Source organism: Eptatretus burgeri, chromosome 10, assembly GCF_056783735.1.
Source record: "Eptatretus burgeri isolate ZD-2024b chromosome 10, Ebu_testis_v1, whole genome shotgun sequence".
Lineage (NCBI taxonomy): Eukaryota > Metazoa > Chordata > Myxini > Myxiniformes > Myxinidae > Eptatretus > Eptatretus burgeri.
Window position 1 is genome coordinate 94860487 of NC_140970.1, and position 26298 is coordinate 94886784.

Here is a 26298-nt window from a genome sequence, read left to right on the forward strand (position 1 = left end):
TAAGTATCTTACTGTTCTTACAAGCCCTAATCTCTACCCACTTCACCTCAGATTTTCTCTTTCGTCCCGAAGTAAATATCTTGTTGACAAACTGGGATAGCGTTTTTATTTCTGTTTTGCTTTCTTTCTTTTTCTTGGTGATGGTAGTTGCTTGGACCCTGTCTTAATGAACACCTCACTCCATTGCGCAGTTACTTGACCAGTGCAAATTAGCAGGTGGAGTAGTTGGTGACAGCGACGTATATTTTGATCGAATTTTGCAAACATGCTTTCTTATTCCTGTCTTAAATAGTTAATACGATTTTATTGTTGGCGATCGGTGTGAAAACGACTATTAATTAACGTGGAAATAGGATTTAATCGCTGGGAAGCCAGAGAGGAAGAAGCGGCGCACCGCAATGAGCTTCGGCTCGTTCCTGAGAGGAACGTGGTGAAGGGAAAGAAATTTTTTGGTGACGGTAAATATTTCACAGTTTACTTAGCTGGTTTATTCTGTGGTGGTTTTTACTTTTTTTAAACGAATATTTTGTGTTTTTGTGTCGTTATATCGTGAAGAAAACTTACTGTACGAGCGGCTCCAGAATCCACGTGGACTTTATATCCGTGTGCTGAGGTAAAAAAAAGAAGTTATTGCAGGATATTTATATCTCTCTTTTATACGAATGATTTGTGAAGGGAATCTCAATAACCAACTGATATTTTTTTATTGGCTCTGATGTTCTTGGTACCGTCACTGTGAATCCTTCTGGCGGCGAAATACCGCTCGGTTTGTGAACCAAACTGTTTGAATGTGTCACGTGGGTTAAATGTTGCTGATGCAATGTTTCACCAATTAATTATTGTGTGAAAACATTTTTTTTGTTGCTGTTGTATGCAGATTCATTGTTTGTGGAATATAAGAGAACACCGAACGGATTCGGATACAACATAACAAGAGGAATGGTGGAGGGAGAGGGGGTGGGCGCACAAACCGCAGGGTTGAAGGACAAAATAGGAGACTTGGACAATCAACGGGTGTTGGGAGGAATTGGGGTATAGCCCTTATTCAGATGACGTCACCGGTCACGTGACCGTGGCAGCTCCGCCATCTTGAGTGGCAAGAAAGTTTTCCGCGTCCATAACAACCGATAGTCTCCACTTCAACTACACCGTTATTTCCAAGCAAGCGAATTTTTTTTCTGCAAATGGGTAAGAGTTGTTGTGTCCCGGGATGTACTCAGCGATATACTAAAGGCTCCGGAGTGCAGTTTTACCGCTTTCCCGCCGAAGTAGACCGACGACATCTTTGGATATCGGTTCTGAGAAGAGAAAATGGCGACTTTGCGAACATGACTGGTTGTGTCGCCTTCATTTTGTCTCCTGTATGTAACTAATTTCTGATACGTTATTTCAGTAGTTGGTATTAAATAGCCGGTGGTTACAAAATATTGTCTGATTTGTATCATTAAAATGCATAATATCCCTTGTTTTATTGACAGAATGAGATAGGCTGGGTCGCCTTTCTCACAGCTGTCTGACGCGCACAGTTCTGATTTGTTTCCTCGAAACTTGTCTTATTGCTATTACATCGCAGATTAAATTAAATCGTTTTTTAAATAGCATTTGAGTAATTTGAAAAAAAAAAAAAATCAGTGTAACATTTTCACGATAGAAAGTCACATCGATATGTATAATACATAAAAAAAACGATCACTTGGAAATATCCACAGCAATGTGGCATTACACCGTATGTTTGTCATGGAAAAAAATATAATGTATCTGTAAGGAAACTGACGAACGAAGATTTTCTACAAACTCAGCATTTAGACAAGAGCTTCACTTGAAATTAACTTGTGGCAGCAGTCAGGTTAAAAAAAAGTGACGCTGGTTGCTGAACAAAACAAGCAACAACGATAATACAATAATAGTGAAATGAAAGAAAACAGGCTTACCTTTACCTCACGATAATACAGTTCTTGTCAGCTTTCGTCGAGATTATGTCACTAACAAACCCGGCGACATAATATGAGTAAGCGTCCATACTCGTGAAGGCTTTCAGGCTGGCTTGAGTGTAAGGACTCGGCGTTTCAACGAGGTAAACATAGATGTCAGGGAAAACGATTTGAGGCCAAAATTTCCTTTCTGTTGTCCATTTATCCTTTGAAATAATATAAGGATCTTCACGAAGACCACACGGCTTCAGTTTTTCGCAGTACCTCTTGTGGTGTAGTCTGCGGGCCTACGGGGAGGGGCATGATGATGATGCATGATGGGCGTGATGATGGGAGGAGTGGTCGTGGTGGTTATCGTATCTGCAAGGGATATAGGGTGTGCGCGCCGTCTGAGGCGTCGTAGTAATACTGGAGTCGCCCGGCTCGTGAGTGTGCCGAATACGGAATAAAGGGGAGCCGCCGGGCAGAGTACGCCCACGCTCGCACTTGTACAACACAGCTCGGCTCGACTGTCCTTCCGCTCGTGTCTGCCTGCTAAGCATCTCCCATTTCAGTACAGTACACCTCTTCTTAGAAATATCATCTAATCCATGGAAATAGCCCAGAAGTTTGCGTGACACGTGTGTGGTAGCCATGATTTTTTGCCACTCAATATGGCGGAGCCATGTTACTGTGTTCACATGTTACTGTGTGTTCCAACATGTTACTGAGTGTTCCTAGTTCGGTTTTGTTTCAAAAATCGTGCTATTTTGTGAGTATTTTTGTCGACGTTCTTACCTGGTGTTTGAGGCCTAGGCCTAGGCTTGAGGCCTACCGGTTCCACTCGGTGTTTGATCGTTTTTTTTTTTGTTGTTGTTTTTTCTCCCCATTACCTTCAATTTCTATCCTCCCCATTACCTTCAATTTTCATCCTCCCCACTTTCCAAACATCCCCCATTCTCCCAACGAATCTCTTTCTTATCTCAAAAAAAAAAATATATATATACCCAACAACACACTCACCTTCTCCCGATTCTGCTTCTTCTTCTTCCTCTGAACTTCCTCCTCATCTTCTTCCTCAATTTTTTTTTTTTTTTTTTTTTACACTTCCATGACCTAATCTGTTGAACTCTCTCATACATTAATATTAACAACAAAAACGATCTTAAAATGCTTCATCCTCCTCTCTCACACATGTGGTACTCTGTACTGTTTCACAATATACTACTCTTCTGCTATTTTAACAGACTGCTCTCATTTCGACCTCTCCTTCATTCCTTGCCTAAAAAAAATCCAACGATTACAGCGCTTCTTCTCTCCATGCTCTGAATTCGCCTTCATTGCATCCATCAAGAATTGTGTTAAATGGCATCTCTGACCTAAAACTTTTAAAAACCACAGTTTGCCATGGATGCTCGCTTTCCATCAACCATTCTTTTTTTCCAACTCACCCCCCTCACCCCTCACTCTCACTCTCAAAGCAACCATCCCACTCTTTTCCCTCCAAGCCTCCCTCTCACCTCTCTCAAAAATTCCCCCCTCACCTTTCTCCCACCTTTCATCCCCCTCACTCTTCCTTCTCTAAGTTGCCCCCCCTCTCATCCACCAACCTGCCTCCCTCCACTGCCCTCTCACCTCCATCTCTTCACTCCACCTGCTCAAATCCTCAACTGCCTTCATCCTTGTCTCTTGTCCCCCCTCTCCCCCAGCACCACAGAGCCTTTTCTCCTCCTCATTCGGCCCCTCCCCTCGCTATTCTGCAATACCCCACACTCTTTCAGCAACCCTCCTTACCTCCCCCCCCTCGTCCCTTGTCCTACCCTCCCTCTCCCCCTCCACCTCTTGCACCCAAAGCCTCCTCCCCTACCTCTTCATTAAAAGTGTGGACCTCAAATATCCGGGGCCTTCGCTCAAACCTTTCAGATCTTTCCATACAGGTTGCCACTGACAAACCAGACATTATCTGCCTAACAGAAACTTTCCTCTCCCAAGACGTGTCTGACTCCCAAGTATCTCTCCCTGGTTACTCCCTCTTACAGTATGACAGACCTGAGCCTCGTCCTGGTGGAGATGTTGCTCTCTTCATCAAAGACTCTATTCCTCACTCTCCATGCACTGTTCTCACTCCCCCACACCCCCAGGAATACCTCTGGCTTCGGCTTCCCTCCACTCCCACCTCATGTTTATATGTGCACTGTACCGTCCACCGAACAGTGATGACTCCATCTACACCTCACTATCTGAAAACATGGACCATCTTCTATCTTCTCATCCAAACTCTCTCTTCCTCTTCTGTGGTGACTTCAATTGTTATCACGCCAGTTGGCTAGGTGTGGGTACCTCTCTCACCTGCCATGGCACCTCAGCAAAAGCTTTCTGCGACTCATTGGGACTGACTCAATCGGTCAACTTCCCGACCCGGATCTCAACCAATGGTACTCCATCTCTTCTGGATCTGATTTTGACAAATTTCCCTGACAATATCTGCTGCTCTTCCTTCGCTCCAATTGGTTCTTTTGACCACATCCTTGTTAAAGTGGACATCTCTCTGGCTGTTATCAGAGAACCACCTCACCGCCGTCGAGTCTGGCATTTCACTCAAGCCGACTGGCAGGGTCTCCGAGCAGCCATCATACTTACAGACTGGTCTCCTATCACTACTTTCTCAAACATCAACTCATCCTGGGAATTCTTTCAAAGAAACTTGCTCTCCCTCATGCACAGATTTATCCCCTCTCGTGTTCAGTTGTCTTACCCTTCCTCCCGCCCTTGGTTTACTGAAGCTTGTGGCGAGGCAGTTGTCCTGAAACAACTTGCCTTTGCCTCATGGAAAGCAAACCCAACTGAGGGCAATCTCAGTTCTTTCAACAAAGCTCGGAACAAGTGTGTATCTACCCTCAGGAGAGGCAGAAAACAACATCTTTCTCATCTCAAGTCTGAACTCTCAAACCTCTCTCCCTCCTCAAAATCCTGGTGGCGTTTAATCAAATCTGTTTCTGGTGTATGTTCCCCCTCCATCCCCTCCCTTACCTCAAATGGCCGCACTGCTGATTCCACACGTGATAAAGCTGAATGTCTAAACTCGGTGTTTGCAGCTAAATCTTGTGTCCTAAACCCATCACGATCTCTACCCACTTTACCCAGTCGCACCCAACTGTCCCTGGACTCTGTATCCTTTTCTCCTGACAAGGTGGAGAGCTTGCTTTCAAACCTCGAGTCAGATTCTGCAACCGGTCCAGACGGCATCAGCCCACATGTCCTCAAAGCCTGCTCTTCTGCTCTTGCTCACCCTCTCTCTGTTCTATTCACCCTCTCATTTGCCCAAGGTCATCTGCCATCTGCTTGGAAATCTGCTAACATCACTGCCCTACATAAAAAAGGTGCAAAAACAGATCCCTGCAACTACAGACCAATCAGCCTTCTCCCAACCATCAGCAAGGTGATGGAATCCATCATCGCTTCAGACATGAAATCCTTCAGACATGAAAAAGCTGCTATGAACGTATACAAAACTTACTCATAACGTATTCGGCGTGTGCCAGCTTGGTTCGGCAAATTTTTCATACGTCAGCATACGCTGGCTAAAACGTCAAGGTGTGACAGCGGCTTCACACTTCGATGTCGAGTGCGTTTATGATTTGAATCGTCGAGCCGCAGCCTATGAATAGCGTACGCCACGTGATCGTCGGCGATACGCTGCGTGCTATGCATAAGTTAGACTATCGTTGGGCATAGGTTGTGAACGCCGACAACACGCTCAGCATTCGTTGGTATAAGTTGTCTATATGTGATTGAAACGTTCTGTGTACGTTACTAATATGTTATGCATGCATCCAACTCGTTATGAATACGTCCAAAACTGGGAAAAAACATCAATAGTTCAGCGTACACCAGCGTTTTGCATACATTTTGATACCTTGCCATACGCTGGCTAAAACGTCAAGGTGTGACAGCCCCTGAAGCTGATAACTCTGCAGTTGAGGGTGTCATTTTTTTTCCCCTTTTTATGTTAGCGGTTTTCCAAGCAGATGGAAGGTGACCGAAGACAAATGATTGGGTGAAAAGGGCAGAGACAGGATGTGCAAGAGCAGCAGAGCAGGTTTTTAGAATGTGGCATGTGGCACAACAAAAGGTTTATTGCATGTGGCACAACAAAACGTTTATTGGGGGTGAAATGCAGGGAAAGATGAGAGAGGTGTGGGGTGCGGCAATTTTACAAAGCAGACACAGTGCAGACTTGACGCAAGATTAATAAAGCAACAATCACAACAGTAAAAGATCTTATACAGGCTTATCTAACGGACAGGCTCCAACACGCTCAGACACACACTCAGACAAAATAAACCCAATGAAAGGCAAAGGACTTTTGCAGCCAGAGAGGGAGGGAGTTGAGGTCACAGTTTTTGGTACCTGAGCGTTTCGGGGGAATGGATGCTCTGTGGTGCGGCACAGAAGCTGTGCAGTTCGGTCCACAGCTGCACGTGTGGGAATCGTGTCTGCAGCAGGCGCTTGAGTGGAGGAGAGTGGAGTCCAAAATGGCGAGAGTTGAGCAGTAGCAGGACCAGACAAGAGGTTTGGTCGAGGTCGTGTTGGTGGGGACCAGAAGGTTGGCTGTCGAGGTGAGACTTAAGCAGAGCCAAACAGCTGGAACACCTTTGCAACAACTCCTTCAATTCCCTTTCGCATTTCTCCTTCCAATGGCCTCCAACAACAACAACAACCTTCCCATTCAACTCGATACCTTTGCATCCATCAACTCTGACTTATTCCTTTCCATCCACCCCAACTTCACCCCCACTCTGAGGATTGCTCCGTACTTTATAGATCACGGATCTCGGGGAGTAGCCAAGGCGAAACCGAGGTCATCGTCCGATCCGAGCATCCCGATTGGACCGGGCGTTCATGTGGTCCGCCTTTCTGGGCGGGGTTTCGACAAGACGCGTGTTTGGCCTGCCCACGCTGCGCGTGTCTGGGTTTGGGAAGGTGGATGCCGATGCGGCTTCCATAGCGAACGTTGGGATTTTGCCTCTGAAAACGAGTCGCTGGATAGAGGGTGGTACGCTGTGGCCAGCAAAATGAGGGTAGCAAGCGAGACGATTTCACCTCAGAAAATAAAAGGAGGGAATAAAATAAAAGTGGAATAATGATCTCATAATCTTAACGAAAGTCCATCGCAACACACTCCCTTGTCTTCCCACTAAACACAAGGAAGGGATCGAACTACACGTATATTGATGTAATAACTGACTCAGGACAACTGTATGTTGTATGTATACGGTTCTGAGAACCGTAACGATACTTTGTGTTTCTGCCTTGCCTGGCATGGCCTCTCACAAAATGCTGGATTGTGTGCACTCTCTGTGTCAATCTCTCGATTTGATGGGAGACCCAATATCAGGGATGTGCGATATTAACCCAGAGATTACCTGACGGATGCTGCAATTTCCAGCTCTTGTCTATACGAGCTCTGGAACAAGCTTTTTGTTTTGTTTACTTCATTTTGATCCGGAAACATTTGATTTTTTTAATAAACATATTGGTTGATAATGTCGTTTATTACTGGGATATTCTCTGAATAAATCTGATTTTCGTTTTTTTCTTTCATGTGTCGTAAATCCTGTTTTGGTCATTTTTAATGCCAGTTTAATTTTTTTTTCTTCGTTGATTCCTCTAAATAATATGTCGTTACATTGCCATGAATAAGTATCTGAACTCGATGATGTGAACATGTGAGATGCTGATGTTATTTCCTGTGTTCTGCAATGTTTTGTTGTTGTTCGACGCAACAATTCTTCTTTATAAAATGTAAGACCAAACACTGTATTGGAGTCATCAGAAGGAACCAGAATATGCAAAGAGCAATGATGGAGTCGTCAAGAGGAACCTGGATTTAAAGATTCACCATATTGACGCATTCTCAAATTGAACTTTGCTTTCTGGAAACAACATCATGACTTATTTTATGGTCTTGCATTTTCGAAGCTTCATCTTCATCTTCGGCTTGGCATGGAGGGGTGCAGGGGAAAGGTGGAATAAAAGGGCAAAATAATCCTAGTTGGTTAGTTAGTTATTATTTATTTATTATTATTATTGTGGCCTTTCATACAAGGTTATCCATGGCAGTATTACCGATGGATTACCTGTGTCTGAAAGACAAAGATGACGTTTCGCCTACCTCGTGAACGACTTCACGAAGCTTGTTGGTTTTGAAGGCCCTCTGATAGTCTTTCCTGCTGTCTTATGTGATGAAACGTATCCCTGTCTTTCTACATGTAGAAAAAGTTATTTAAGAGTTGAGAACCTGAAATTGTTTCATCTGCACCCACAAAATTGTCAATTGTTTCACCGAGGCTATCTTTAGATATATTTTCAGGAGAAAAATGAGTGTGCAGTCTCATCAGGTCATACAAATGCAATTTAATTTGAAGGAAGTTTTATCAATATCGTGTGGTTTGATTCAAACGATAATGACTGAAGTGTGTACAGACTCACTGACTGACTGACAACTACATACACTGCTTGATGGCGTAAGCTCACCAGACAAAAGTTCAGGTCAGCTCATGAAGGTATCACCAACTGGTGTAGATGTCCAGCATCCAAGGTTCAGGTCCAACATTGATTTGTACCATTGAGTGGTCTTCATTCAGGACTGCAGGCATTGTGCCACATGTTAAGTACCCTCTCGAGAGGAACAGAAGGGCAATTCCATCGTGACTCGCGTTACATTTTAGCTCAATTGACAATCTATATCTCAGAGTATACAATGCAGTGATACAGGTCAGAGTTGTACTTCAGTTTGTAATAACCTTTGCGGGTAAGGTATGAAAAGAAAACAAATAATAATTATTCAATTGTCCAATATAGTTTTTATTTGAATTTATTTAAAGCGTGACTCGCGTTACAGAAAAGGGAAAGCCAAAGAATCACCTCATGTACATGCCAAATTTGTCCTAAATTGATAAAAGGAAAGAATATCGTTTGTGGGTTCAAAGGGTTACAGTTAAACAGGCTTTCATGCAAGATATAAAGAATTGATTTTCCTTTTGAAATATGGGCAATAAATTAAATTATGATCGTGACTCACGTTACCGTGACTCCTGTTACAAATTTTCCCACACTGATAATCCACACGGCTGTCTTCACAAAGGCTGAACTTACTGACTAGTATTTACAGGTAGTGAATTTGATGTAACTTAACAACAGAGATAACATTAAATAACTAGGAATTAATTAACTTTCAAATGGGCCATAACTTGGAATTAATAGCTTTCAAGCGGGCCATAACTTGGAATTTTAGCTTTCAAATGGGCCATTCATAACAGAAACAATATGCACTTTTGTGCAGTAAAACTGTCTCGAGTGCCAACAAGAAATCTACAAAGGCAAAATGGCCACGGTGGTTCACAATGAATGGGGGCTCCAGTCTTCGAACAATATTGTCATGTATGTAGAAAATCTCATCAGGCCGAACAGGCCACTTCCAATTTTTTCCAGCTGGCACCATGACGCTCACCTGACATTCTTCATGTTCTACACGTTTCACCTCCCCTGGGTAATTTGTCTTCTCATATTGCACGAGAACCCAATCCCCAACGCAGATCTTCGTGTTCACATCAGCATCTGAGGCAGGCAACACAACTGCAGGCCTAGCGTCTGAGGTGATTGAACAGTTCTATCTCGTCATTCATCAACCTCATACAATGCGCACCACCTATGCCAGGTACAGGACTGGCATCCTTAAAAACCTGACTTCCCAGGACTTCATTTCTTCTTTCAATCTCCGTGCCCTTTATTTCAGCTACAAGCACATTGCTTGTCATTGCCGCTTCCCTGAAGCTTGACGCATTGGTAACAATGGCCTTTCTATTCCGAACCGTATTCCATACAACACGCTTGACGGCTCCACCGATTCCGTCCACCTTTCCGTGGGAAAGGTTTCTTCTTTATCTTTTATATTTCCGACCCTTTCCGTGAGACGTTGCAAAGAAATTCCAGATGATTTCTTTATTGTGTTTCTCCTGCAGAGGCTTCAACGCAGCAAGAATATACCTATTCTTGAACTGGGAAGCAGGCCCATCGGACCATATTGATACATGTGTGACACTGTCTGGAATTGTGTCTAACAAACGATCTATATATGCGACAACGGTTTCCTTCGAATATGTAAGGTTGTCTGACACCAATACAATCGGATGGATTGTACCTTCAAACCATAATGCAGCTGTCAACAGACTGACCTGAGCCTGCTGCCAGTGAGCACTCTGAATCTCATCCTGGTAGACACAAGTGTAATTTTCCGAGAAATCCACCTGAAGAAGAGCTGTATCAGAATGTTCACTGGCAGAGGCATAATCCTGTTCCTTCTTATACGAACAGGCCTGCTCCCTTTTAACGAAGCAATGCTCCATGAACTTTGGGATCAGATTACAAATGTGGTCCACCAAATCATTTGTTGTACCCTCCTCAATGACTTTGGCGAGTTTTCCATCACAGTCATTTTTCCAAGTTGTCTATGCAACTTGTCTGTTTTCGTCAACAACACACACCTTTCGGAATCCTTTTGCATCAGAGCAGGTTTCACATTCGTTAAACCAACATTCGCGGCACGTTTGGTTACATAGTAACATTTGAGGGAGGTCATGTGAATACATTGGTACAGACGGCTGGACCTTATGCAAAGCATTTACAGCGGTCACGAAATTTTCATGATACCGGCACAAGCAAAATATTATGTGGTAATTTGCTGCTCAGTAGAATATGCGGAGGAAGAAGTTCAGCAAACTTGCTTTTACCAAGTTCCGTGTCTGGGAATTCCTTCTGGAACAGCGCGTAAACTTCGTTTACGGAGCAAGTGAGGTGCCTGGTTTGGTACTGGACTTTAGTACCATCATCTGCCCTCACGGTGACAACATCTTTTCTGCCTGGAGCTTGCCGACTAATATCATCCCTGGCGTAAAATATTTTCACCCCCTCAATGGTTTCACTTGGAATGGAGTTTTGGCCCCCTTTCGGCTTTTGTTGTTCAGGATCATTCTCTTGATCTGCTTGGATTGACGTGTACAGCTTTCTGATCACGGCTTTTCTTTGCTTCGGGGTCCTCAGCAGTGAGGAAGTCAATGCCCGTTTTGCCTTACGCATTTCTTTTCCCAAAGCGCTGGCACTATTGAAGGGTGAAGAATGCGCGGTAGGGGACAAAGTCGCTCGCGCCTTCTTCAGAGCTCTGCACTTCACCACCCGTTGCCTCACCTTTTCACGGTTCATTCGCGTCAACTGTGTTTGTTCAGTCGTCGGCAGTTTCATTTCTTTTGTTTTCTTCATGTCGCGGTAATTCATATTGTATTCCCTTTGCCGTTTTCTATAATCATCGTATTTTCCATCGGTGTGAAGTTTCTGTCGCCTCTTCTGCTGCCTTTCAGCCGCAGTGAGCGCCATGACAAAATCTGTAATGACGGTAACCAAAAAAAGCGGATCTTGAATTTGTGTGCTGGACTCCCTGGACAAGGCTACCATTAAATAAACACACATTGAGAGGGATGTGCTCACCCCGAGGATAGAAATACAAGGGTATTGTAAAGCATGATCTATCGTAATCCCGTCACTTCCGTGCTGGACACTTGGTAGAGAAATTTAATGATCATGGATACATTGCGAGGTGAATGTCTGAATAAATTGTAAAATATACTTCGATATTATCACATTTATCGATTATAAACTGCAAATGGTCATCCTTACCTTGACCGATGATGGATGATAGATGATTGTCACTTCAAAAATTCGCGCTTGCAAACAAGCGAGAACATGCCGTGACTTCACGCAAAGGATTCTGGGATATAAAAATTCCTCCGTCGCGCAATCTATTGCTATTTCTTGAAACTAAACCCACCTGATTATCGTGACTCGCGTTACACGTGACTCTCGTTACCGATGTTCACATGTCCAGATTACAGCACAGAAGATAATTAGAGGTCTGTTGCTGCTGCCATTTAGTTCAGCACAGGGACTAGTAGGAGAATTCTAATTGGCAATTCCAATACAGCAGGGGTTTTTGTCTAGTAGAAAAAGTTTATTAATTTTCGTGACTCGTTTTCCATCACCTTCAGACCAGCTGATTTCAGGGGCTGTTATCTGAAAACCTTTAACATCCTGCAATCTTTTCTATAATATGTTTGAGAAACATGCCTAATGAAGTACTGACATCATTCAAAAACTGGTTATGTCTGAAAATGTATACAAGGAGGTCAATTGAAGATTATAGCTCGAAAAGTAAAAATTGAATCAAATTTTATGGATTATGTTTTAATGATTTTTTTTTTGGTCAACTGGGAGCTGAGATTTGAAAACTTTGTCATTCCCTTTAATTCAACTTATGAAGAGTCAGAAAAAGTAACATTTAGCTGAAAATACCTTGCTTTAAAAATCTGACTATTTTCCCCCTTCGCGTGGAATTGCCCAGAAGGCAAGTTGTTTCGGAGCAGCTACCTCACCGAGCGAAGAAGTGGAGGATAATTAACATTAGATGGGATGAGAGAAAGATATAGCGACAGAGATTCTGTGGAAGAACTGCAAGGCCTAGTTAACATCAGGGGTAGTAGATATGGGGGACAGTCCTGAAGTGAGTTGGCTGCTTCCAGTCCCTGCCAGACTTGCAGACTTGCAGGCCTTTAGGCAGTTCTCTGAGATTAGCCAGAGATGTTGACTTTCACAAGCATATGATCAGCGAACCATTTGGATCAGAGGAAGAGCATGAGACATTTGCAGGAAAATTGGTCATCACCAAATGCAGAAGGGAGGATTTGCCATTTGGAGAAATCTGGGTTGGAAAGTTCACAGATTGAGTCAGTCCCATGGAGTCACAACAGTCAGTGCCATGGCTGGTGAGAGAGGTTCCAACACCCAGCGAAGTTGCACGGTGACAATTGAAATTTCCACGTATGAGGAAGAGAGAGTTGGGGTGAGTGGTTAAAAGCTTGTCCATGTTTTCTGAGAGAGATGTAGATGATGGAGTCACTGTTTGGAGGACTGTACAAAACACATGAACAATAGGTGGGAGTGGAGGGGATGTCTCAGCCAAAGGTTCTCCTGGGGGTGAGGAGGTATAAGATCACTACAAGGGCAGTTGGAAATTGATTTATTTTAGAGCACCTTCACCGCCGGGGTGTGGTTGAGGCCGATCAAATCAGAGGAGACATTAACTGGGGAGAGAGACTAAGGAGATGGGGATGTCCTGTGGGAGTAAGGATTATGTTGGAGATGTCCGATTTATCAGCAGCGGTCTGGAGTGAGATGTCGGTTTGGAGTGGAGACCTCGGATGCTTGAGGTTCACACAGTTGGAGACCGGCGAGGGGGTGTGGTGAGGAGGGATACAGAAAGAGGGGCACATGAATCCTTTTCTCATCTTTTTTTAATTTTTTTTTGATCTCTCTTTGTCAATGCCATTGCTCCCTCTCGTTAGCCTCTTGTTCAACCACAAGCTTCTGCAGCTCTGACCTCTCGCCCTAAATTGCTTTCTCCAACAGTCTGTCCTAAAGTCAGCATGCACTTTATTTGACGTTTGGATGGCAATCAATCCTTCACCTCAGAAACTTACTGTATGTCACAGCACACTTGTGTTACATTTGGTCTCCAATTGTTTTGGATATGACAAAAGCAGGCTATTTAACTTGAACTAGTTTTGTTGATCTGTAGTAGATCTTTCATCATGAATTGACTTGTCAGCTGATTGTGGTTTCCTCCTGCAGTAATTATGGTGCGGCCTGTACCAGAGACCATCAACTTCCCTGAAGAGGAGAAGAAGATTCTGCAGTTGTGGGAAGATTTGGATGCCTTCCAGGAGTGCCTCAAGCAATCTAAATCTCGACCTCGGTACGTCCAGTGCTTTAGCCGGTCCTTGTTCCTTTTTTTCAGCTCTCCGAGAGCAAAGTAATGGTTTCTCTTTCTGTCTGACATGGCACGGCATTTCACGAAATGTTGGATTATGTGCACTCTCTCTTAAACGATCTCTCTGTGTGATGGGAGACCCGATATCTGGAATGTGCTCTCGTAACCCAGAGATTACCTGACAGATGCTGCACTTACCAGCTCGAGTCTTTATGAGCTCCAGAACAAGCTTTTTTTTATACTGTTGCTGTTTCATTTTGATCCGTGTAATCCTGAAACATTTGATTTTGAACAACTACATTGGTTCATAATGTAGTTTATCACTGTCATTCTCTGAATAAATCTGGTTTTTGTTTTCTTTTCTTGCTTGTGCAGCAAATCCTGTTTTTCATCATTTTTCAAGCCAAATTAATTTTTTGTTGATTTGTTGATGTGAAATGTAATCGATTCCTAAATAAATAATATGTAGCTGCATTGCCACGCATAAGTATCTGAACTCCATTATGTGAATATGTGAGATGCCGATGCGATTTCCAGTAATGGTCTGCAATGTTTTGTTGTGATTCGACATAATTTTTCTTCATCAAATTTAAGACCAAATACTGCATTGGAGGAGTCAGAAGGAACCAGAATATGCAAAGAGCAAAGTTTGAGTCATCAAGAGGAACCTGGATTTAAAGGTTCTTGATATTGACACATTCTCAAATTGAACATTGCTTTCCAGAAACGACTTCGTGACTTGTTTAACGAACTGTGTGGGGCTAGTGTGAAGAAAATTCTGACTCAACCCAAAACTCGAATCCAAGGACCTCATCGCTTACATGGTGATAGCCCATTGAACTATTGAGTCTTCAGGATATCCTCAGAAATTGCTCATATTAACACGGCATGTTTTACCATGGCCAACATCTTACGTGACTGTGAGGCAGACCCCTAATGTGTGTGTAAGTGTATATGTAGTCGAGATAAATCTCATCCAGAAATTTAACAAGCAGGAATAAATCCTGCCCCAAGATGACCTCTCGCCGACCTCATGAACTACTTCACGATGCTTCTTGTTGGCTTTAAAGGCCGTGTGATTGTCTTTTCTGATATATTATTTATATTCTTATGAAGCCTGCTCCTGCCTTTCTAAATGTGAAGAAAACCCCTTCACTTTTGAGAACCTCAAATTGTTTCATTGAAACACACAAAATTGTCAATGGCTTCACCAAGGCTGTCTTTTAAAATACTGTTGCGGGGTCGGGGGCGAAGACGACATGGGGTGAACTACCTCGGGTTCCCACCAGACTCTCCGGAATTGCAAGCCATCACATACAAATAACTTTGTGATGCGGTGGGTCGCTCATTGACCACGAATGCCAATGACTAAACCACGTGACTTGGGGTCCTCCATCAAATAAATGCCGTTTACCGAAAGGTCACGTGATCTAATTACCGGGGGACACGCCCTCGATACGCACTTGCTCAAACCAGATCAGACGCAGCCAAGTGGAACTGCCAAGCACGTACCGGTTCGGAAACTGATCGTAGGGGAATAACGTCCCGGCTAAACGAGGGTGCGGGCCTTGCTGGACCAATGGAAGAAAACGCAAAAACGAGCTGGGAACATTTCTATCCAACACATTTATTTACAATCAAGTGAGGAAAGGTGTATGGCACAGTGAATGGGGTTTTATTTTATGTACAGCAGGGGATAGCAAGGAATTCATGGGGTACGGAAAGCGACAAGCAATCTAACAAAAGCAGACACAGAGCAGAGTTATCCCGTTAGAAAGCAGGTGAGGGGAAACGACCTCAATACCTCGTGTGGTCGACAGACCAACACAACCCAGAATGCTTAGGGAGAGGTAGGTGGGAGGAATACTGCTTGTGTCTAAGATGTGGGAGTGGGAGGTGTGGTTTAGTGCGGTGTCGGGCCAGAGGAAAATGGGATTGCGAGTCACTAACATTCTTCTTTGTGCGTCCACAGAAGACGGGATAGAGGGGTGGATAGAGAGAGAGGAGAATAGATGCATCAGGAGAAAGATCCCTAACCAAGCTCTGTAAATGTCTGTATGTGTAGCATGTACCTCCATGGGATGCTCTGCCTGAGCATTCCCACCTCGTGATATGGCGCGTTATCTCCTGCTTATTTATTTGCCGGGGCTCGTGGCAATGTGCACTCTGCATTGGTCCGTCTGGCTGCGCGGGGGTGGCTGGACATCGACAGCACGGCTGTCCCCTCTGATCAGGTCCTCGAAGAAGAAGAAGCGTGCTCTGGGCGGCAATCGCATGCAAATAATGTTCTGAAGAAGATAGAGGAGGGTCTAACGGCTCCGCATTACCCCTTTTATAAGCCCCAGGCAGGACGAGGACCGGAAAGTGATGCGCTGTGGCCCAAATCCTGCTCTATTGGGCCCCAGCAGCCCCAGCCACACCCTGTCATGCTCCGGGACCGCAAACCGGCTCAGAAGCCTACCAGCTTTGGCACGGCTCGGAGCTCCTGACTTAACATGGGGCATGGCATTCTCCCCGAGCCGGCACCCCAGCCCTGAACGTGCACAGAGTGCAGTCGGAATGTCGGATGGCAGCAGACTTTCTCCGCCACCCATGGGCTCCTTCACAAGTGAAAATGCACACCCGGGACCCGAACCAAATTCCTGGAGTGCCCTTCCCGCGACCCCTCCTCGTTGCCCCCGGGCTAGCCGTCCGTGGTCTGGTGACTGGATGAGGGCTGTATCAATTCCGGACGCTCACCCTGGACGTCCCTGGTAAGACGCGGTGGAGTGATGAGCATCGCGTGGCGCTGAGGACAGTCTGACGTTGTGCGGTGCTCCTCAAAATAGTGGTGAATTATCGCGATGCGGAGGTCTTGGGGGTGCGGGAATATTTTTCCCATGTGCGGGAGGCGTTTGTGGTCAAAGTGGTGAAATTCGATGATGGAGGTGTGGAGTAAAGTGAGGTGCCAGTTGGGAATTGGCACGCAGATTTGAAGGAAATAATGGCGCGTGATTCCCGTGTGTGGGTTGTGTCGTCTGCAGCGGGGATGTGGATGATCCAAGCCATGGGAGGCATGGCGGTGTGCTTTTAAACGATTGTTTATTGAATGGTGTCTGTGCTTGTGTGCTTATTATGTACAATGGCTAAAAGCAAATGATTAGAGTAGGAATCAAGGAGACTAGACCGAACTATGAGACCCACGCAACGCACTTCGTCCCGTTAACCCACTTGTCCCGTTAACCTATCACTGCATGTTGGGTGCCATTGCCTTTGAGGCATGCATTTTTTCAGGACCGCAACAATATGTTTTCAAGAGAAGTGTAACAATTTCACAGAAATTCAATTTAATTTGAAGGATTACTTTCAATCGTGAAATTGGCAAACTGTTTGCTTATTTTGAGGTGCACTGTTAGGATGGTCTTGCTAAATGCCAATGCATTCCAATTCAAAAATTAATCTACCACCACCTGGTGTAGATGTCTAACACTCTACCATTGAATGCACTTCATTTGGGTCTGCAGGCATTTTTTGCCAGGTGTTAAGTATCCTCTCAAGAGGGAGGGATCGCATGAGTGCAGAGTCTGAGACCTAATGCCCTTTTCAACGTGTGTGCAAGCAATTCTTCATTCAACAATTTTATTCATTTGAGAGGTGGTCACATCATTAACTAAAAATAACTAATTTAACACCTGGCACTTAATGGCTACACAGTCCCAGCTCAAAAGACTGTTTGTGAAATGTCCCACCTGAATATTCAGTTGGGCAGTAGTATTTGTTGTGCCTTCATTTGTTAAGATGGATGCTTTAAAAAAAAAAATTATAATTATTTTTTTTAATTTTTTCCAGCTCCAGTTATTTTTTGCATAACACTGAACAACAAAATTTTTTTTACTGGAGATGTGTAAAGTGATTTAGACTAATTTGGGTATGCTGATTTCAAAAATCATAACCGTTTTGCTGTATCACGTCAGGATTTTCAGTAACAGAAATATTCCCATTGCCTAGAAGTCAGGATTTCAATGAAATTTACAAAAATTCATTTATTCATTTATTTCATCATGAATGCTTCAAAATTATAGAAATTACAGAAAAACTCCACTAGAATGTAATTAAAAATGCTTTAGGCATTTGGCTTTGCGTTTGTGCTGCTCTGTGTCAGTTTCACGATGCAGGAACCAGCAGAAATCGCCCATCATGTTCGGGTTGTGCCGCCCTTGGTAACGCGTCTCCATGAGTGAAATCGCTCGCCGTGCTCATCCGAGACTGCTCCCAAGTTGTCAGGGAAGAAGTTCAGGTGCTGGTGTAGGAAATGGATTTTCAGGGACATCCTGGAGCCAAGTTTCCTGAAGGACTCCAGCAGCTGCTGCACTATTTCTTCATAGTTGTCCGCGCGCTCGTTCCCCAAGAAGTTGTCCGTCACAGCTTTGAAGCTCCTCCACGCTGCCAGCTCTTTGGGGTTTAGAGTTGTCGGAAAAGTTTCGTCCTTCATAATCTGTCGGATTTGCGGTCCAACAAAGACACCAGCCTTGATCTTGGCCTCCGACAAGGTGTTGCCAAACTTTTCCTTGAGGTATAAAAACCCACGCCCATTCAGATCCATTGCCCGTACAAAACTTTTCATCAAGCCGAGCTTTATGTGGAGTGGTGGAAGGAAAACCTTGGCTGGGTCGACAAGGGCGACATGCTTCACGTTGTATCGACCAGGTACATGCTCTTTTCGCTCTTCCCAATCTTTCTTCGTCCAGTGATTCTTGTCGTCTCTGCTATCCCAGAGACAAAGGAAGCACATGTATTTCGTGTAGCCTGACTGCAGCCCTAACAACAGCGCCACCACTTTCAAGTCTCCGCAGATGTGCCAGTTGAAGTCATTGTACTTGATGGAATCAAGCAGCTGCCGCATAGTCTCATAGGTCTCTGTCATGCCGAACGCGTGAGCCAGTGGGACTGATGGTTTCTCGTTGCCATTGTGGAGCAAAACAGCCTTCAAGCTGTTCTTCCCCGAGTCGATGAAGAGGCGCCAGTCTGCAGGATCGTGATCACACCCAAGTTCTTTCAACAGACCGTTGATGTCACTGCAGAATGTCATCGTGTCTCAAAGAACTCGGCTCAAAGAACTCAGCTTCCATCTCAAAGAACTCAGCCATGTCTCTGTGACGTGCTCTGAACAAGGATATCTTGGTGTTAGGTTCAAGTAGATTCCACTGCTGCAGCCTTGATCCAAGCAGCTCTGCCTTCGCCTTTGACAGCGAGAGATCTCTTACAAGATCATTTAAGTCTCCCTGGTTCAGAAGGTGTGATTCTTGAGTGTCGGGTTCAAAAGGTTCATCATCACCATCCTCTTCACCACTGCTTACAGCTATGTTCTGATCAGCTGGAGGTGTTGGAACGGGGTTCTCGTCATCATGAGGCACAGGTTTACGAGCAGAGACGCAGTCAGCGTACTTGATGTGACCTTTATTCTTCTTGTTGAAGCCGGCGATGCTTGTGCAGCAGAAATAACAATCATCATGATGATTCTGCGGCTCACGCCATATCATGGGCACCGCAAATGGCATGCTCGCGCGCTTGCCCACCAACCATTGAGTCAAGGTTGTGTGACAGCTTGTGCAGCAGATGTGTGGTGCCCAGCTCTGCTCTTGGTCCCCCACCTTACACCCGAAGTAGTGAAAGTAGGCGGCCTTCATTTTCACTGCTGTAGATATACTTCGCTGTTGATCTTTTTTGGTATACCGACCACAGACATAACAGAAGTTGTCAGGATGATTGGTACAGGAACGCCTACTCATCTTTATCTGAAAGAAAGAAATATAACACAAGTTAACAACAATTGTACGAAATAGACATGTTAAAGACATATGTAAATTTCATTGAAATCCTGACTTCTAGGCAATGGGAATATTTCTGTTCCTGAAAATCCTGACGTGATACAGCAAAACGGTTATGATTTTTGAAATCAGCGTACCCAAATTAGTCTTAATCACTTTACACATCTCCAGTAAAAAAATTTTTTTGAAATTTGTTGTTCAGTGTAATTGATGCATTGTGTTACTTTACCATGTTGCATTTTTTTTTTTTTTTTTTGCATTCACCTCTGCTGTGTGTGCTCTTTCTTCTCAGGTACACATTTTATGATGGCCCTCCATTTGCCACTGGACTTCCACATTATGGACACATTCTCGCTGGAACCATCAAGGACATTGTGACTCGCTTTGCCCATCAGAGCGGATTTCATGTCGAACGGCGATTTGGATGGGACTGCCATGGTCTGCCCGTGGTGAGGAACTGGCTCTCGGTCCACTTAACAATGCCAATGCACCATGTCCACCTGCTTTTGCAGTCCTGCAATTTGTAAATCCAAATATTTTACCTTGCTTACATTATGCTTATAGCATGTAAACTATGATACAAAATCTAATATCACAGCAGAAATCTAAAGTTGTTGATCGTGCCACTCTTGTATCAAAATGTTGGATTACATCAGTTATAATACTGCACTATTTTTTCCTCGACAATAAGTGAAGGTTTAGTGGGTGCATTGTACTGTATTTAGTGTGGCCCGAAGGCAGCATATGCCTGGTGTTGGCTTAATTGCTAGAGTGGTGGGCTTGGGATTCTAGGATCCTGAGTTCAAATCCTGCTTGGCTGTTGAATTAATACCAGGTGGGGTTGACTCAGACTGTCATCCTTCTGAAGTCGGCAAAATGAGTACCAGCTTGCTGGTATCCTGTGTCGGAGTGGCGACCCGTCCAGGATTGTGCCCAATAGCCAAGGAGACTGCCTCGGCAGCACTAACGCTCTGCACAGAGTAAGGTCCCAATGGATGGATGGATGGGAAGCAGCATTCCAACATGTCCCAGAGTTGTTTCATTAGGTTTTTGTGGACATCTGGGTTGTACGAACTGTAGATTTTATATGTTGTCCTCAAACTAATTTCTCACAAAAGGGGCAGTGTGGTGCAGTGTGGAATCATGCTGGTAGACAAAGTGCCTTCACTCAACAGTAATTCCTCAATGAGCATTGACTCCGTTAGCGTTGTTTCATTTTCACGTCGTTGCTACAATAGGGAACATGTATATCCTGTTAACATTGTGGCGTTAGCCATTATGCTGTTTCTAGTGGGCAACAGTGAACTACTTTATCTTGCTGATGCAGAACACTATTTTGATGTTTGAAGCATGATTCAATCCCACATCAGGAAGAGTATTACATAAAAGAAAAAAACACTCAATGTGATAGTGGTGACTCCAGTAGTCAGAAAACAATTTGTTTCATAATCACATGAGAGCAGTATAAAAAGAGTGTTTTTACATTTTGTGTCAAGATTTGGATGCCTTCCCGGAGTGCCTCAAGCGGTCTAAATCTCGACCTCACTATGTTGACTGCTTTGGCCAGTCCGTGTTCCTTTGGTCCGAGCTCTGTTCTAGCAAAGTAAACAGCTTGTGTTTCTGGCTGATGCAGCATTGCCTCATAAAATGTTGGACTATATGCACTCTCTTCATCAATCTCTCTGTATGATGGGAGACCTGATATCAAGGATGTGCTATATTAACCCAGAGATTACCTGATGGATGCTGCAATTACCAGCACCTGTCCATACGAGCTCTGGAACAAGCGTTTTTGTTCCTCTGACCAAACTTGGTGGTGTAATGGTTTGAGCGTCCGCAAGTCTGGCAGGTCGGCGGTTCAAACCCCGGCTGAGTCGTACCAAAGACTTTAAAACTGGTTTGTGCTGCTTCTGTGCTTGACGTTGAGCAGTTAAAAGGTTGTGTGGCTCCTTTGGATCTGTTTTTACAGGATACTCTCGGTACAAGCGAAGTGACGGCACTTCCACCAAGCTCACTGGCTGTGTTTGTCTCATCTAACAGTATTATGTTGTCACGTATGTTCGTCTGTGTGTCCATGTTTGTGGCAGCTCCGTGACGAGCCTCAGATCATGTTTCAAAAAACAGAAGAAGGGTTTTTATAGCATTTTGATGTCGGAGAATGAATCGCTGATATCTGGAGAGTGCTTGCACTGATCCATTTACTGCAACACCTACCCATCCACCCCACTCCACCCCACCTGCGCACCCATCACGGGGAGTTATCTTGTTATCCTGCACACGCAAAGCGGGGATAAGAATTTGGTTCACTTTGTCTATCTGTCTGTACAGACATCGGTTTCTGGTCGAGGAACATCTTGATTTCAATTGAATTACCGTATATTGTTGCGGGGCCGGGTATCGGCAATGAGCACAACCGCGAGATGGAGCAGTGGAGTCTGCTCCAGTGATCACCCGGAATTTATAGGTCGTCACCTCGGATAACTCCGGAGCCAACGGGTCCCTTATCGGACCGAAGTTCGCCAATAGGTCGACCACGTGGGGTAGGTTCGATTGCCAATTTCAATTTACCTAAATACCCACATCCAAACTACCAGGGCATTTCACCCTCGATGATGGTCGTACGGAACGAGCCGCTCGTGTACTCGAACCGTGTGCGACCCGAGCGGATGGTCACCGAGCTTCTGTCGGTCCAAATGTCCCTTGACAGCGGCAACAGCCTGGCTAATTCTCCAACATGCACCGTGTTAAACCAATAAAAGAAACACAAAACAAACGCCCTCGCCCTCGCCCTTGCCCTGCCCGCTCTCCCTTACTGGACGGTTTTGGCACGCAGAATTGCTCGTCCCCTTGTCATTGGCCAAAACGAGCGGCAAGTCCGTCGATTCGTCCGGGGGCATGGTGTTGTCACGTGGACCCCTTTCTCCCTGTCACGGGATCTGATTGGCTGAGCGGCGGTCACCCCCACCCGTATCACGCTGATTGGTCGAGGGTTGCCACGAGGCTCCTCCTTGAACTCCCCCCACCAAACAGGCAGAGGAATATTATTCTGCATGGGCTCCACCCACCAAACAGCCAGAGGAACTGTATTCTGCGTGGGCTCCACCCACGTACGTGCTGACACGCACTTAGGCTATGGTGTCAGCCAGAGCAAGGTTAAGGTGATGCTGGCGTTGTCATAGTTATGAGGGGTGTAAAAATGAAAAAACCCTGACTATCAAAGTAATGCACAGCGCATGTACATTTATTTACCCATTAGACTTGGGAAAGGGAGCTATCTATCCACATTCACTTCTCGAAATAACTGAGCTGTAGGACCTAAATGTTGTGTGCTCATGGCTTCCAGATTCGCAACAATATACTCGAACACGAGAACACAAATCACCTCCTTGGCATTTTCAGAAATCTTCCCTTTATCAGCAATTGTAAAAATATTTAGTCTTGTGCCCTGAGGGCAGAGTAACTGGGATTCAGACAAATATGATTGCACCTGGTACTTTTAGTGCGAAATATATATATATATATATATATATATATATATATATATATATATATATATATATATATATATATATATATATATATATATATATATATATATATATATATATATATATATATATATATATATATATATATATATATGAAAAAAATAATGACAGTTTTTACAGCCATTTTTCCCTGCTGTGCAGGGGTTGGGCTTTTTCTTGAGGCAATGTTTTACGGCCGGATGCCCTTCCTGACGCCAACCCTGGTCGCCTCTTACGACACACAGGGATATGGTACACCTATTCTAACCGGGGCATACACCGGGACCAGTACACTAGTACTCATTTCGCCGACCTCGGAAGGATGACAGGCTGAGTCAACCCCCTGGTGTTAGTTAATTCAGCAGCCAACGGGGCTTGAACTCAGGACCCTGGGATCCCAAGCCACCACCCTAACCACTAAGCCAACACCAGGCATATAATATATATATATATATATATATATATATATATATATATATATATATATATATATATATATATATATATATATATATATATATATATATATATATATATATATATATATATATATATATATAAATATATATATATATATATATATATATATATACATATATACATATATACATATACATATACATATATATATATATATATACATATATATATATACATATATATATATACATATATATATATACATATATATATATATATATATATACACATACATATGTTAGGGATCTTCGCCCACCGAACGGACAATCCAGTCCCGGCTTTCCGGATCAACGCCGAAAACCAGCCACGGGTGTGTTTTTAACCACACCACAACCTTGTCCGTACTCTGCCCACGCTACAGGGTCAATTGTCGATATACCTAATTAATCGTGCAGGTAGATTACCGAGAGATTGTACCTCAACAGGGCCGCTGGGACACGAGCCGCTTAATGCAGCTCGCTCCGTTTGGGATAACCGAGCGGGGTGTTATCGCGAGCCCCGTTGGACCCGATCGCTTTACCGGCTATTTAAAAACCAACTATATTCCGAGGGCAAGATGGCAGTTCAATCAAGGGAAAAGACTCAACGAACGGGGTACATTTAAATGAGCACATTTATTTCCACACATAAGCACGTAAGCAATTGATGGGGATGATGCAATGGGGGAAGGGGAGAAGGAGAGTCGGAGCAAACAAAAGCCGACAGCCGATCTCTATAATTATTATGCACAGTCACTTAAACGGGTTTTACTTAATGGACTGGTGCCACAAACACATATACACCAACACCCAAAAAGAAATGAAGTAAATGTGACCGTGTGGTGGAGTCTTGGGCTCCGTTCTCCAGGCCCAGCCTTCTCCGCCGGCGTCTCTCCGACTCGACGACCCAGCGAACCAGAGCGCGATCCAGAGAGCCACCTCTAATCCCCTCAGCGCACACGATTCTGACACCACCTCACTGACTACTACGATCACTCGGACCACTCGAATCACTCGGACAACGGCGCCAAGAGCGACGACAACCAAGACGACTCTTCTGACTGGGACCACCACATGGCAAAACTCCTCACGCGTCCCTTAATAGCCGCCGTTCCACCCCACCCCTCTTTCCAGCACACGCGGGAACCTTCCAGAAGGAAGTGTTTTCCCGCCAAATCGGGGACGCTTGCCGCCACGGTGGTTGTCTTGGTTTTTCTCCTTGTCCCTCACAGGGTGAAATCCACTGCGGAGACGCCATTCATTCGGGGGAGGGGGGGGAACGGGGGTTGCCTGCTTTCCCTCAACGAAGGCCAGGCTTCTGACAACCGTGCTGAGGTGGCAACGTGGTGGTGGTTACGGTGGTCGTTGTCATGGTCGCGTGGCTGGCGTTTTGTGGTGGTCGTGAAGGCGGTGGTGGAGAAGGTGTTGGTGGTGGCGGTGGTTGATGAGAGTGGTGGAGGTGGTGGTTGTGAAGCGGTTGGTCCAAAATAACGACAGTAAAAGAAAAACTGCAAACTCAAAGATCACAGCCCTGTTCACACAAATAATCCCCATTGGACAACGGTGGGGAAATCTATCTGAACACAGACTTATCGGCATAACTGAACTAAGGACCTTTATGGTGTTCTGCGAATTTCCACAGCCGTAACACTACCCCCTCCCCTTTTTACAGACTCATCCCGAGTCGTCAAATTTTCATGTGCCATCATGTGTAAGTTTCCCCTAGTACGTTTTATCTTCGGTTCCCTGAGTGCGACATTTAGTGTATTCGTGTTCCAAAAATAAATAACCTACGGGCTGAGTAACTAACTAAACAAACCCACTCATACAGACGACAAATAAATTGCCGGCGCTATGACACACATGCAGGGGGAAGCAGCTCATTTACAATCCACCTTAACCTAAACTTGTACATGTTACATTAACCATGGCCCAGGACTGATGGACTCTGTGGGGGAAAAAGGGCACATAGCATTGTCAACGGTATTTTGAGGGTGAGCGCCCCCGCAGCTGAAGGTCGGATGTCTTCGGGGCCTGTTCAAAAGGCCCCGTTGTCTGTCACAAAACCTTTTTATGTTTTCAGCTGCTGAAGGCAACTCATCCCGACCCGGCGGCTATGCGCCATCCCACAGGCTATTCTTCAAGCAGGGAGCCAGGCTGCTCACATGCATTCTCTAGCTCATGAAACAAATGCAGGTGACAGGGAATGTGGCCGGCTGCACCAATGCAGTCCTCGGCCTCCCCCCTTGAATGAGCGCAGTGAACACAAACGGTGCACGGGTGCACAAATGCAGTCTCCTTGTGCGGCTGCCTTCAAGGCAGTCCCTGCAGAACACTGGATGGTACTGACACAAGCAAATGAGCGGATGGATGGATGGAAATACGGTGGACGGGCTGGTGAATGCAGTCCCGTAATGCGGCTGCCTACAGGGCAGTCCCTGCAACTTGCACGGTGATCCTGGCGCACATGGTGGTGGAGAAATAGGGCAAATGCAACAAAGGGCTAGCAGGCATGGGGCAAGGCAGAGGCAGGCAGACAAGGCATGGCAAGGCAAGGCCGGCACAGGCGGTTGTAGCGAAGCTGGCCGGCACAGGCCTTGTCGCAAAAACGTGCCGGCAGGTGAACCTGATCGGCACAGGCATTGTAGCAAAAACAGGCCGGCAGGTGAAGCTGACCGGCACAGGCCTTGTAGCAAAAACAGGCTGGCAGGTGATGCT

At 44.9% G+C, this 26298-nt stretch overlaps 1 protein-coding gene across 6 annotated transcripts in view; it reads left to right on the forward strand.

The window, feature by feature from the left end:
- The first annotated feature begins 372 nt into the window (after window positions 1-372).
- Window positions 373-26298, forward strand: part of IARS1 (isoleucyl-tRNA synthetase 1) — a 260077-nt gene continuing 234151 nt past the window's right edge. The window contains exons 1-4 of one of the 6 annotated variants that reach the window (XM_085899496.1): window positions 387-458; window positions 556-613; window positions 13650-13773; window positions 19888-20044. In XM_085899496.1, coding sequence (XP_085755622.1) covers window positions 13655-13773; window positions 19888-20044 — 276 coding nt within the window. In that variant the 5' untranslated portion in view covers window positions 387-458; window positions 556-613; window positions 13650-13654. Of the gene's footprint in view, window positions 459-555; window positions 614-1061; window positions 1189-13649; window positions 13774-19887; window positions 20045-26298 lie in introns of those variants that run through there. The other 5 variants (XM_085899498.1, XM_085899500.1, XM_085899495.1 and 2 more) reach the window with 5 other exon arrangements.